General features: G+C 46.2%; 1 protein-coding gene across 1 annotated transcript; it reads right to left on the reverse strand.

Annotated features, from left to right (window-relative positions):
- Positions 1-365: 365 nt before the first annotated feature.
- On the reverse strand, positions 366-13,943 carry PDIA3 (protein disulfide isomerase family A member 3). Its single transcript, XM_044279546.1, has 13 exons — positions 13,705-13,943; positions 9,877-9,955; positions 9,118-9,235; positions 6,607-6,714; positions 6,368-6,497; positions 6,154-6,273; positions 4,205-4,330; positions 3,837-4,019; positions 3,579-3,687; positions 3,151-3,279; positions 2,101-2,180; positions 1,740-1,797; positions 366-813 (listed from the first exon to the last, which is right to left on the reverse strand). The coding sequence occupies exons 1-13, from the start codon at positions 13,848-13,850 to the stop codon at positions 703-705; spliced, it is 1,497 nt and encodes a 498-aa protein (XP_044135481.1). The 5' UTR covers positions 13,851-13,943; the 3' UTR covers positions 366-702.
- Positions 13,944-14,239: the final 296 nt, after the last annotated feature.

Below are 14,239 nucleotides of genomic sequence, written 5' to 3' on the forward strand. Positions count from 1 at the left end.
ATGAATTAAGCCATCAGCAAGCCCAAAGTGGGTTTGGCTCCCCTGCTTTACTGTCACAATCCAAAAGTCCTCATGTTTACAGTCAATTGACAGGCCAATATTAATGCAGTTGGGTCTCTGGTTATCAAAACTTTGATGCAGTCCAGAAGGTCTGCAACATCAAAAGCATACATTAGAGCCGTCAGACGTTGTACTGAACAAGTGCCGATAGACAAGCTATAGTCAATGAGCGCTCGCTTCTGGCCAGATTATCTGCCTGTGTAAGTGGGCTTTATGCAGACACGCACTAATAGTTCCCCACTCCTCCCGTAGATAGCAAGTTCCTTTTCAACTGTGAAATAGCAGGATAAATTGAGTGACACATGTAAGGTGGGGGAAGGGTGTTTATTGTCAAATCAGGTTCAAATGTACAAAACAAGTAAAATAAAAAAGGTAACAAAACAAATACCATCCAATTTCAGATCCCTACCCCCACCCTGTCCCTCCCAACCTAGATGGAAAAGTGGTGCCCCCAGACAAACCACAGATATTCATAGGTCCTTGGATCTTTCCAGCAGTGCATCTAAGAAGTAATCTCTATACAACTGTCAAATTCCTTTCAAGAAAGCTTTGCTTCAGTGTCCACATGTTGGGTCCCCATTAAATCCCAGTAACGTCAGGATGACAATCCCAACCTGCAGAAGTGCTTTGTCAAGAGCTCCTTTACAATTCTTCTTTCTTCTTCTTTTTGGGTTTTTCGTCATCTTTAACAACTGGAGGGTTTGTAGCCTCCTTCTTCAAGTAGCTGAGGAAGTCACTAACCTCCCTGCCACCCTACAATCAGAAAAAAACAGTTGTGAGTAAGGCTGGTAGAATGAGGCGAGAAAGACCAAAAGCAAAATCCTAACAAAAACGTAACTTGTATTGTCGCAGCCCATCGGTGGGTGGCAACAGGAGAGGTTGGATTCTAACAGCTTACGTCATGGAGACAGATGGCACCACTGTGTCTGGTGGTTGCTTATCCATATTTCACATCTGAATAAAACACTCAAATGATTCAAGCAAGCGTGGTTATGTAGAAGTGGCGGGGACACCATTTCATATCCAAGAGCTGCTTGAGCCTTGGTCACATTTCAGTGTCAGTAATGACATCCCTGTCAAAAGTCAGTGTTTCATCCAGGAAAATATCAGCATTTAAGCCTCATGCACATGACTGTGGTTTGGGTCTGCATCCAAGCTGCAGACTCCTGCACATCCGTTCCGTGGCCCCACAAACACCCCCCCCCCCCAAAAAAAAAAAACACGCGAACATGTCCTATTATCGTCCGTATTGCGGAAGAGGATAGGACTGCTGTATTGAGGGCCAGATAATCCGTAAGATGCAGAATGTGCATGGCCGACCACAAAACATACATGTCAAGTCCATTTTTTTGCCCTACATGTGTCATCTGCATGCCATGTGCTCTGCTCGGCTGAAAATTGGTTTCCAGGGCATATCCAGAACACTGATGCCATGCGTGTTCTGTCAGTGGTTTTTCACAGACCCTCAGACTTCAATGGGCATGTTTGGTCAGCATCATGGACAAAAATAGTGCATGGTGAGTGGAAAACCACTGATGTGCGAGCACACATTAAAATCGGTGATTCACTGAAGTGGGAACGAGGCCTTACACAACTATTGTGTGTGCCTGGAAGCAGATTAGGAATGTAAAGTGTCATTCATAAAACTTGCTAGTTGAGCAATGTTAGAGTTAACTCACCTCGTATCTCTTTGGACTTTGCTTACTTCCAGCTGGTGAAAAGTAAATTGTGGGGAACCTGCAAAATACACAAACTTCTTTAACAGCTCAAAAAAAAAAAAAAAATTAAACCCACCCCAGCTGTAGACTATGCTGTAATATATCGTAGTACATCGTATCATAGCACAAGTGGATTTATTGCTCTAAGACTGTACTGGAGATTAGGAGGAGTGTTGGAATACTTTTATTTAACAGGGTTTTATTAGCATCAGGATATCTCCAATATTTACCCTTGATCCTGTAGATGCTTAACTGTTCATTGTACTATGAACGACCCATGGGGCGCAAAAAAGAACAAAACATTCAGGCATATACTACATACCCTCTGACTTCATAGCTGGAAGGCACATCATTAGCAGTGGCATCCATCTTGGCAATAACAATGTTTGGATCATTTGCCAGCTATATAACAGGAATATAAGGTTAGTTTGAAGGCAGAAAGTAGTTCAAAATCTGTCAAGTCTTCAGACATCTCAGGGCAAGGCCAGACATGGATTTCAGATGTGGATTCTGCAAATTCCAGTATAATACATATGTATAGGGTTCTGAAAACCCAATGAAGATGGAGCAGAAATACAAGCATGAAGCAGATTTTCATTCCGTACTGAAATACATATCAGGGCTCCAGATGCGACTCAAAATTGCTAAATGGCAAACAGACTTTGTAGTCTTGTCGCCATTTGCGCCTAGACCCTCCGCTGCTTTTTACATTAAACTGGCATGGCACGCGCTGCTGTCAGCACGCTCCATGTTCTTCTGAACAGCACAGGGGAGAAGGAGGCAGTCCCTCCCCTGTGCACCGCTGCCACCAATGGGCTGATAGAAGCGAGGAGGAGGGGCTGTGGCCACTGTGCCACCAATGAATATCGTTTATGCTTAATACAAACGCAGGCTGCGCTGCGGGTGCCGACCATATCCCATACCCGGCACCCAGCCTCTATGACTGCTCGCTGCTATTAACCCCTTAGGTGCAGCACCTGAGGGGTTAATAGTGCGCGGATCACAGCGTGCAGTCAGAGGCTGGGTGCCGGGTATGGGATATGGCCGGCACCCGCAGCGCAGCCTGCGTTTGTATTAAGCATAGACGATATTCATTAGTGCCACAGTGTGGCCTTAAACACCCCCCGCCCAAGTATTATAATCATTGGCGGCAGTTCCGATCGGAGCCCCAGCAGTGAAAGCCTGGGGCTCCGATTAGTTACCATGGAAGCCAGGACGCTACTGAAGCCCTAGCTGCCATAGTCAGCTCCCTGCTGCTGTGTGTGCAAAGCAGCAGGGACAGTGTAAGATCCTATTCACCTTAAAGTAGGTACCTAGGAAATGCCCACAAGATGTAACAAAAAAAAAAATATATATAAACCCTTAAGCATACCTTCTCTCCAAGTTCCTTGTATTTGGGTTCCAGATTTTTGCAGTGTCCACACCATGGAGCATAGAACTCAATGAGAACATCCTTGCTGTCATCGTTTACAATTTCATCAAAGTTTTCAGCTACAACCACCTAAGAAAGGAAGAAACCCACAGAAAAGGTCAAATATTCCAATGTTACAACTTCCTTTTGTGGTGCAATTTTTCATTACATGCACCAAGGGTACTTCTTGTAGTTTTGGCCTCATAACTTGCATTAGAAAGGAAAGTGTCGAAGCACCCAAGGTGGTAAGGGGAAAGGAGTGCCTTCCCAAATAAGACTCAGAACTACTTGTCTTAGCAAGCAGTATAAGTGAAAATAATAAATCTAAAAAAGTACTCTATTAGGGGAGGTTAGGAAGTCTGCCACGTTCATCGTATGGGTGGTTTTACCTTGACTGGGCCATCGTTGTTCTGAGGAGTAGGCTCAGACTTTAGGTATTTCTTCAGTTTGCCATCAAAGTAATCTTGCAGGAATCGCTCTAGTGCCTTTCCATCACGGCTAATAGAAAAGAATTAGAAAACAGGGATCATCCAATGTATTCTTATGGGTGCAGATGCTGTCCACACAGACAAATCATGGCCTGCTGGCAAGTAATGCTTTACCAGGCTTTGGCCAAGGAGCTACATCAGTATAGTAGACCTACTTACGTGAACTCCTCCTGCATTACATATTTATCTCCTTTGGCAGTTTTAATTCCAACAACAGGAACGTCTCCAGCACTGGCATCCAAACCAAACTCCGTGACTTCATGAGCAAAAGACTTCCGGTTGGCAACGGCAAAACTGAGTTTTTGACCAGCATCAAGGAACTTCTTTGCCACCATCATTACTCTGAAATGGAGTCAAGTTTCAAGGTCACAAGAGCGATCTGCTAGAAACATTACCATATATATCCTGTACACTGAAATCCTAAATAACGGCAAATAACTTTGTTTTAAATCAGAAGATTGTGGATATAAAAAAAATATATATATATAAAAATCTAAAACCAAAACTAAAAAGAAACTGTAGATCACCTATTCCTCCAGTAGTTGGAGCCCTTGGGATTCTTCTCATAGTCCACATCATAGTAGGCCACAAGTAGATCCTTTCCTTGGATTAATTCTCTGTTGTCCTCAGTCAGGTGGGGGCAGATGCCAAAACTAAAAAGGAATAGAAGAATCAGATTTTGCAGTAGATGCAGTTAACAGAATCGTTCTCAAACTACTTGTCAGTCTGCAGGACTTTCTGCAAATCTTATATAGAGGTGAATTTCTTTCTGAAGGTTTCCTTTTATTGTTTGGCTAAGGGATGGTACCAAGAGCTGTAGGTTTGCGGGAGTTGGATTGATTGAAAGTTAAGGGGTTAAAGGAGTTTCCAGGGCTCCCTTATTGATGTCCTATACGAAGGATAGACAATCAGTATCACATTGGCAGGGGTCTTACTTCCAGCTGTCTCAGCTGCTTTCACAAACACCATCGCTGGAACTACAAAGATCTATCCACCGCGTAGTGGCTTGAATGGGAGCAGCGCTGCAATAATCAGACCACTACACAGTGGACGGAGAACCCCCTTAAGACATTTAGGCTCAGCAGTGGATAACTAATGAGTACAGCCGGTTTAATAGCAAGACTAGGATTAGAAGGGCATTATTACCGATTTTAGATTTATATACTGCTCAGTTTCAATATAAAACAAAAAAAGGGTAAAAGGAAGTAGGATAATAAGGAGAAATGACTAGGCAGTACTTCCATTTACTGTCCTGTGTGCACGTCACACCACCCCCCCTGCCCCCCAAACTTCACTGGTGGCAACCAAGATTAAAAGGGTTGTCTCACTTCAGTAAGTGGCATTTATCATGTAGAGAATATTAATACAAGGCACTTACTAATGTATTGTGATTATCCATATAAGGGTACTTTCACACTTGCGTTTTTCTTTTCCGGCATAGAGTTCCGTCACAGGGGCTCTATACCGGAAAATAACTGATCAGGCATATCCCCATGCATTCTGAATGGAGAGTAATCCATTCAGTTTGCATCAGGATGTCTTCAGTTCAGTCGTTTTGACTGATCAGGCAAAAGAGAAAACCGTAGCATGCTACGGTTTTATCTCCGGCGAAAAAAACTGAAGACTTGCCTGAATGCCGGATCCAGCATTTTTTCCAATAGGAATGTATTAGTGCCGAATGCGGCATTCAAAATACCGGAATGCCGGATCCGTTTTTCCGGTCTGCGCATGCGCAGACCTTTAAAAATGAAAAAAAAAAAAAAAAAAAAAAAAAAATATACGGATCCGTTTTGCCTGATGACACCGGAAAAACGGATCCGGTATTGCAATGCATTTTTCTGACTGATCAGGATCCTGATCAGTCTGAAAAATGCCTGATCAGTCAGAAAAAATGACATCCGTTTGCATACAATTTGCCTGATCAGGCAGTCAGTTCAGGCAACGGAACTGCCTGCCGGAATCAAGCAACGCAAGTGTGAAAGTACCCTTACTTCCTTTGCTGGCTGGATTCATTTTTCCATCATATTATGCACTGTTAAGGACCATCAGTGGTGGCCATGCTTGCACACTATAGGAGAAAGTCAGCCTCTCTGGTAGCCGGGACCATGGGAGCTCACATAGGCTAGTGCTTTTTCCTATATTGTGCAAGCACGGCCACCACTGCTGGATTGCACAAGAACCCCCCTCCCTCAGTACAAGCCCCACAAGAACCCCCCTCCCTCAGTACAAGCCTCAAATCAAGGGTTAAACATCTGGGATAGGAGCTCTCCAATCATGATCACTGCTGCCAGGTGCCAGCTGTATTACACAGTTGGCACATATGGAGCAGGCTAAGCACCTGAGCCCGGTTCATACATTTACAGTAAACCAGTGACATAGTTACGTTTTGGTGCATGTAAGCTTTAATTGGAGTCAATTTTGGGAGACTGGCACTCAAATCTCACGTCAATTTCTGAACCAAATGAAAACTACTCACATTTCATCCTGGATGAACTTCTTTATTTTGTGGCTGGTGATCTTCTCATCGGCAGGGAAGGAGACAGAACTGTCCTCAAACTTGTTTGCAAGACGTGTTGGACGGAATAGAACAACCCCCCTTGAACAAAATTAAAGGAAAAGTCTTCAGACAAGATCCCCAGGACGGCTGATCCCGCATACCATGCCTGTCACCTCTACAGGACATTACTTACTCGCCATTAGAATCATGTTTATCCACTAGTTCTGTTTCATCTGTGTGCGCAAAGCGGTATTTCTCCCTTAGGGTGTTGGCTGCCTTCAGAAATTCAGAATGGGTTGTGCCATACAGATCACGGAAGAAGCCTGTATTGAGGGGGAGCGCGGGAAAAGTATAAATGCCGGTCTTCCACAACAAGTGCAAAATATTATATCAGCGAAGCAATGCCTTGTGAAGTTCCCTCATGACACTCACCAACCACAGATGCATCAACGTCACCAATGAATTTTTCAAATTCTTCAACAGATCGCAGATCCACAGATGCAGGACCGGCCTGTGTCTTCATTGTTTTGACAATTCCGTCTTAAAAATAAAAGATTAACATTGCCGTACTCTGAAACCACAACACTCAGAATTTAATACGAAAGCTCAAACAAAGGCCAAGATCACCACTAATGGAAGGCTGTCACACCCACATAGTTTCATTAGTTGTGATCAGGGCTGTGGAGTCAATTTTGGGTACCTGGAGTCTGAGTCGGCAAAAATGAACCGACTCCTACTAAACTTAAAATGGAATAAAAAATAAAAAAAGCAAGTTTAAATGTCCCAATTCACAAAAAGTTAATGCAAAACGAACACGTTAAGTGACCGTGAAGAAGCATGCGTTTCATATGCTTCACTATATGGCACGCAACGCACAGTTAAGGAGCGGCAATACTTATACTTTCCATTGTGTTGTGTTCCGCTGTTACAGGGAACGCAACGCCCATGGTTAACCTAGCCTCTCACTGATAACTGATCAAGGAAATGTGTTTTTTGCAGGACTAGAGACACTTGTATAAGTGATGGGAATGGATAGTCAATAGTTCAAGACTGAAGCTGTAAACCATTTGAAAAACTGCTGTCATTCAGCTAAGGCTATAAACTTGTAAACTCAGATTGTTAGCTTCAACTCTAAACATGACTATGGGATTCTACTGGGGAAATCATGTTTTACAATAAATGCCCCTTCCCCTGCCCCTTCCTGGATCCTCCCACTGCCCAATCTTCAGCAGAAGATCAGCACACAAAGGAGAAGGCAGCAGCTTCTGCCCAACTACCTCTCTGCTATAAGAGCTTAGAAGAACTTGGTGGAACAGCTGTGTTTCTTTCCTTCAAGGAATGTATAAAATACATTTGCATATTAAATAGAGTCGTCGGAGTTGGAAATACCAAAAACTGAGGATGAGGAGCATTTGTCTACCGACTCCACAGCCCTGGTTGCGATCACTGCAGTTGCATGGCCAATGATTGCAGTGTTCATGGTCAATGTCACCATGTAACCCTAGCCTTAAAGGTGTTGTCCACTTTATTTGTAGCCTATCCGCAGGCCTCAGTGCATCAACTAAGGCCAGCTAGCTCCTGACCAGCAGCAGATAGAACATTTGGTTGCTTCGTACCATCGGAAGCGTTATTCTATAATGAAGAGGCCAAACCATTATGGCTGGAGCCGTGTACAGCAGGCATCGAGTTGGTGGTTTACTTGGACCAGAATGTTAAATATAAAAAGCACTAAACATCTCCACCACACCACAGCCGTTCCAATGTTGCTCTGGTGACGCACCATCGCCAGAACTGCCTGCTGGATCCGGCAATCTGTATGCAAACGGCTGCCATTTGTAGACTGATCCAGTATTTATCTTTTTCACATTATTAAAGGTCTGCGCATGCGCAGACCGCAAAACCGGATCCGTTTCCCGGAACACTTGGGGCCGAATCCGGCATTAATGCATTTCAATGAAAAATAATGTCGGATCCGGCATTCCTGCAAGTGTTCCGGAATTTTGGACAGAGAAAATACTGCAGCATGCTGCGCTATTTTCTCAGGCCCAATACCGCAAGAGTGACTGAACTGAAGACATCCTGATGTATACTGAACAGATTGCTCTCCATTCAGAATGCATTAGGATAAAACTGATCAGTTTTTTTTCCCGGTATTGAGCCCCTAGGACGGAACTCAATAGTGGAAAAGTTTAACGCAAGTGTGAAAGTACCCTTAGGCTAGTTTAAAATCTCTGGCACTTTGGCTGTGCTGCGAATCAGTCAGACGCAATCTGCAGCAGGTTTCTGTCAGGCCGATTCTCGGCATATTTGGCAGATTGCGGCCAGATCTTCGCTGGAACCCATTATAGTTAATGGGGCGGGTGCGCATTCAGTTTGCATCCAGCAGTGCCAGATCTGGAGAATTCTGGCAGGCTGTTCTCTGTCCTGCCTGAGATGTGAAACAAGCCTAAGCAGTTACAAGCTCCTGGGTTACTTTGTGAACTATGGATTAAAGTGTTCACCCATTTTCACCTTTCTGCAATTACCAGTGCCCTTCTTTTGTAGGGTACACAAGTGTCATATAGGCCCTGACCAGAAGTGGGGCACACAACCAATCTCTTCGGCCTAAGGAGTGCTGCATCGCTTTCTCTTTAGAGAGATGCATGCCGGAAAATATTACTACAGAATAATGTAGAGGCTTTTTATTACGGCGTGTCACGTTTACCACTGTTAGAGCTCAGAGGGGCTGGCCTAGTCCTCGGAGCACTGCTTCTCTTCCACAGGCCAGGCATCCTCACTACTCCAATGACTGGCCCATAAATCTTAGCCATGCGCCGGGAGCAGAACTGAGTGGGGACAGCTGCACGAGAGCTCTATTGCCCATGAGCAGATAGTACTGCCGCTGGTCATGGGAGCAGTTATCCCTGGACTTAAGTCATCTTAATACACAAGAGTTCATCTTACCAGCATTCCTAGGGCCATCATAAGCACCAGACTCTTCTCCGTTTCTGAAGATCTTAAGAGTAGGGTAGCCACTGACTCCAAATTTGTTGCAAATGTTAGAGTTTGCAGTACAGTCAACCTGATGACAATATATTAAGTCACTTTAATAAGGCAAAACCTGGTGAATGGATTGGTACAAGCAAGTAAGAGAAATAAAAGACAGCGGTTGTTCTTGGACACCCCACAATAAATAAATCTCTCATGGTGATTTGGTCAATCACACTACATAAGGTATACCAGGGATGCCCAACCTGCAACCCTCCAACTTCCATCATGCCTGAAAGCCTATAGCCACCATGGCATGCTGGGAGTTGTGGTTTTGCAACAGCTGGAGGACCGGTATACCAAAGCTAGTACAGCAATTTAGCTCTGAAACTAGGTCTCCGTATGCAACTAAGCATGTGGCCGTGCCCGGCATTCAGCTATTATCACCCAGAAAAGCCACCACTGTCCGGATGCAATTCACCACCAGACACCCCCGCTAACAGATCACACCACGCGTTTCCTCCCACACTCCAAAGACAAACTGATAGGGACCTTAGATTGTGAGCCCCATTGGGGACAGTTGGATGGTAATGTCTGTAAAGCGCTGCAGAATATGTCATCACTATATAAATGCAAAACAACAATTTATCTGCCGGACTTTGGCGAGGTGTTTGCAACAAGTTCTTTCAACTGACTAAGAAAAACAACAACCTGGGATAAAGGGAATAATATTACCTTAGCCAGAGCAACCGTTCCTTTCAGCTTGGTGGCAGCAGTCTCAAATTCGGGTGCAAGCTTCTTACAGTGTCCGCACCTAGAGAGGAACAGAAAAGTCACTGAGACCCCATCAGACACACAGTCTCCATATTGTCATATTACAGCACGATGATTTATAGAGACAAGCAGCTACACACACCACTTATTACTTCCTTCTTCCACTGGACGACATGTACTGTACTCTATAAAGAGGTTCTTAAATGGGTTCTTCCGATTTTAGAAATGTATGACATATCCTCGGGCTGGGGCATCGATATCAGATGGGTGGGGGCCTGACACCCCCACTGATTATTTTAATGGGAGCCCTGGAGCACTCTATTCCTGCCGTTTCCAGCATCATCCACTGTTTTGTTCTCAGTGACTGCCGAAGTCAGCTGGTGGGTGAGAGTGCTGGATGTCGGACCCCCACAGCCCTCATACTGATGACCTATTTGGAATGTGGAGAACCCCTTTAAGCACCAGTGCATATAAAACCCAGTGCCCAGAATATTAAATTATCCACCCAAGACACTGCAAACCTGTCCAACTGATAGTGGACAAGAAGCCGGCCCTAGGACCTTTATATGGCCACACCCGACACTTTACAGTAAGGAGGACACGGTATACAACATCCAATGGCTTCGGCTGGCCATACATATTCAACTGCTGCCCGCCAACCACATCGACTGACGAGACCGGACAACCATCCAATGTGTATAGAGACCCGACTCTCCTCAGATGGCAGCAGAAGTTAGAAGAGAAGGATCAGGCAGTTCCAACATGCCCGGTTCTCTGGGAGCTATCCATCCTGGCAGTGGCTTTCTCCCCTCTTCCCATTCAGAAGACATACATGCTTGGTATATAGACCCCATAGACTAGAATGGGATCTGCCCACTTACCGATATCCGTAAGCTGGCATTTCACCGGAAAGCAGCAGGATCCCACTATAGTCCAGGGCAGGGATCAGCAACCTTTGGCACTGCAGCTGTTCTGAAACTACAACTCCCAGAATGCTCCATTAATTTCTGTGGCAGTTAGCCTACTTTACACTAGAGTTTGAGTTTTCCGGTATTGAGTTCCATCATAGGGGCTCAATACCGGAAAAAAAAAAAAAACAGGGACAAAACTAAACTGAATGCTCCAAAATGCATTCCATTCCCATATCGGAGAGCAAACCGCAGCATGCTGTATTTTGCTTTCCGTCCTGGGATGCAGAGCAAGATGGATCCGTCATGACCCCCAATGCAAGTCAATGGGGACGGATCCGTTTTCTCTGACACAATGGAAAACTGATCTGTCCTCCATTGACTTTCAGTGGTGTTCATGATGGATCAGTCTTGGCTAATGTTAATGATAATACAACCGGATCCGTTCATAACAGATGCAGATGGTTGTATTATCAGTAACAGGAAGCGTTTTTTGCTAAACCCTGCTGGATCCAGCAAAAACGCTGGTGTGAAAGTAGCCTTAGAGGAACAGCCAAGTATGTCGCATGCTGGGAGTTGTAGTTTTGCAGCAGCTGGAGTGGCGATGGTTGTCGATCCCTGGTCTAGAGGGTCTGGCGGTGCCGGATCAAGAGAACTGCAGCAGGCGGTTGTTTGCTGGCTCCTGATGCTGCCAATGTGAACACTAAGTGTAAATGTTTAAGTAGGATTTCACTTTCAACAGTGATACAGATCACTGCACATATACAGCTGTGCTTAAAGGGAACCTGTCCACATGAAATGCAATGCAGTCAGCATATTATAGAGCAGGAAGAGCTGAGCTGATGGACGGATCCGTTTTCTATTGTGTCAGTGAAAACTGATCTGTCCCTATTGACTTACACTGTGTCAGAACAGATCCGTTTGGCTCAGTTTTGGTGTCCGCCTCCAAAGCGGAATGAAGACGAAACGGAGCCAAACTGATGCATTCTGAGCGGATCCTTTTCCACTCAGAATACATTAGGGCAAAACTGATCCACTTTAGACCGCTTGTGAGAGCCCTGAACGGATCTCACAAACGGAAAGGCCAGTGTGAAAGCAGCTTTGGCCTCATCCACACACCATCATTTTAGTACCATTCCAATCTGCATTTCTGGCGGATTGCACTTGAACCCATTCATTGCCATGGATTTGCAAAAAACATGGATAACGAACTGATGTCATCCATGGGCAGTCCCACAAATTATATAACATGTCCTATTGTCCGTTTTGCGTCCAAGTGGCAGTTCTAGTGAAGGTGAGAAGGCTCCGGCCTGTATTTTACAGATCTGCGGACATCAAAATGGACAGTCATGTGTATGAGGCCCAGCTCCTCCTGCTATCTGCAGACTGCGTCCACAATGTGACAGGTTCACTTGAAAAACAAAAACTAAAAAACTAATGGGGAAAGGTAAAAAAAAAAAACTAAATATCCAGGAGGGAGAACCCTTCGTGTAGTTGGGATTGCAGGGAGGACGTGCTGGCTGGTGTGCTCACAGTGATGCGAGTATAAGTGAGGACAGTCATGCTGCACAGGAGGAGGAAATCCTTGAAGACATCGCATACATGAGGGCAGCCTCATACTGTCAGCCAATCAAAAGCAGCCACCAAGTTCCCAACAGCCAATCAGCTGCAGACACCACAGCAAGAGCACACCCACCCCCAGAAGCAGAACAAGGGAGGATGGGAATAGTAGTCCACAAAGTGACATCACTGGCTGTGCAGGACAGAGAGTAGCCCCCTGGAGGACTACAAGTCCCTACAGCATCCGACTGACAAAGCAACCAGGACTAAAAGTGAAAGAAAGCAGCGCAGAACAGACACTGCTACATCATTCCTCACCTCCCTCCATGTACACACAGGACATGGAGGAGATGTGAGCACCTCTACCTGCGCAGAACAGACACTGCTACATCAATCCTTACCTCCCTCCATGGACACACAGGACATGGAGGAGATGTGAGCACCTCTACTTGAGCAGAACAGACACTGCTACATCAATCCTTACCTCCCTCTATAGACACACAGGACATGGAGATGTGAGCACCTCTACCTGCACAGAACAGACACTACTACATCAATCCTCACCTCCCTCTATGGACACACAGGACATGGAGGAGATGTGAGCACCTCTACCTGCGCAGAACAGACACTGCTACATCAATCCTCACCTCCCTCTATGGACACACAGGACATGGAGATGTGAGCACCTCTACCTGCACAGAACAGACACTGCTACATCAATCCTCACCTCCCTCTATGGACACACAGGACATGGAGATGTGAGCACCTCTACCTGCACAGAACAGACACTACTACATCAATCCTCACCTCCCTCTATGGACACACAGGACATGGAGATGTGAGCACCTGTACCTGCGCAGAACAGACACTGCTACATCAATCCTCACCTCCCTCTATGGACACACAGGACATGGAGGAGATGTGAGCACCTCTACCTGCGCAGAACAGACACTGCTACATCAATCCTTACCTCCCTCCATGGACACACAGGACATGGAGGAGATGTGAGCACCACTAGCCACCCACTATACAAGGTGTACACTATAGCTGTAATATAGGAGGTGCCCCTCCCAGAGCACAGGCATCCCCTGCACCCCCGGCAGAGAGTCCCTCATCAGACACTATTCACACTGGGAGTGGACTACACATAGGTGACAAGCTATCATCAGCCACTTCAGAGCTGAACTCCCTCCATGGGATCACTGGCTGGATAACAGCGCTATTTCTAGAAGAGGAGTGTGTCCCCGTGCACCGCAGCGTTACTGCGCCCACACAGGCACGCTCCCCACTGCGGTACCGCGCCGGGAACACTGCCACTCACCATGGGGCAAAGAACTCGACCAGGATGATCTGATACTGGGAGATGCTGCTTTCAAAGTCGTCGTCCGTGAATTCCAAGACGTCGGAGGCCCATGCGGTGCTGGCAGCAGCGCCCAGAAGGACCAGGAGGAGGAGGCTGCGCGTCATGTCGGTGTCGGTGCGGAGCTCTCAGCAGCACTGCCTGACCTGAACTACAGGGGAAGCCGGGGAGCGAAAGGGAGAAAAACCTGCCGGAAGTAACCGCGGCTGGACCTGGAGCCGGAGTGTGGCATCCGCTCATTGGCTGTCGCGCGTTGGCGTCATCGGGCGGAGGCGTGGACCTGGCCGTAGAACGCGGCTGGGCGTGGCTACTGAAATCTATCGAACTAGAAGGTGTGGTGGTGCAGGGGCGGGAAAGCGTGTCGGCCACTAGGGGGTGACGCTGGCAGGTCACGTGTTCAGATAGGCCAGAATGATCATGGCAGGCAGCGAACAGGAAATCCGTGATAGCCTGCATGTGTAGTTACACCTGAGCTTAAAGGAGAAGTCCGGTCACC

The sequence above is a fragment of the Bufo gargarizans genome, chromosome 2 (genome assembly GCF_014858855.1).
Source record: "Bufo gargarizans isolate SCDJY-AF-19 chromosome 2, ASM1485885v1, whole genome shotgun sequence".
NCBI lineage: Eukaryota > Metazoa > Chordata > Amphibia > Anura > Bufonidae > Bufo > Bufo gargarizans.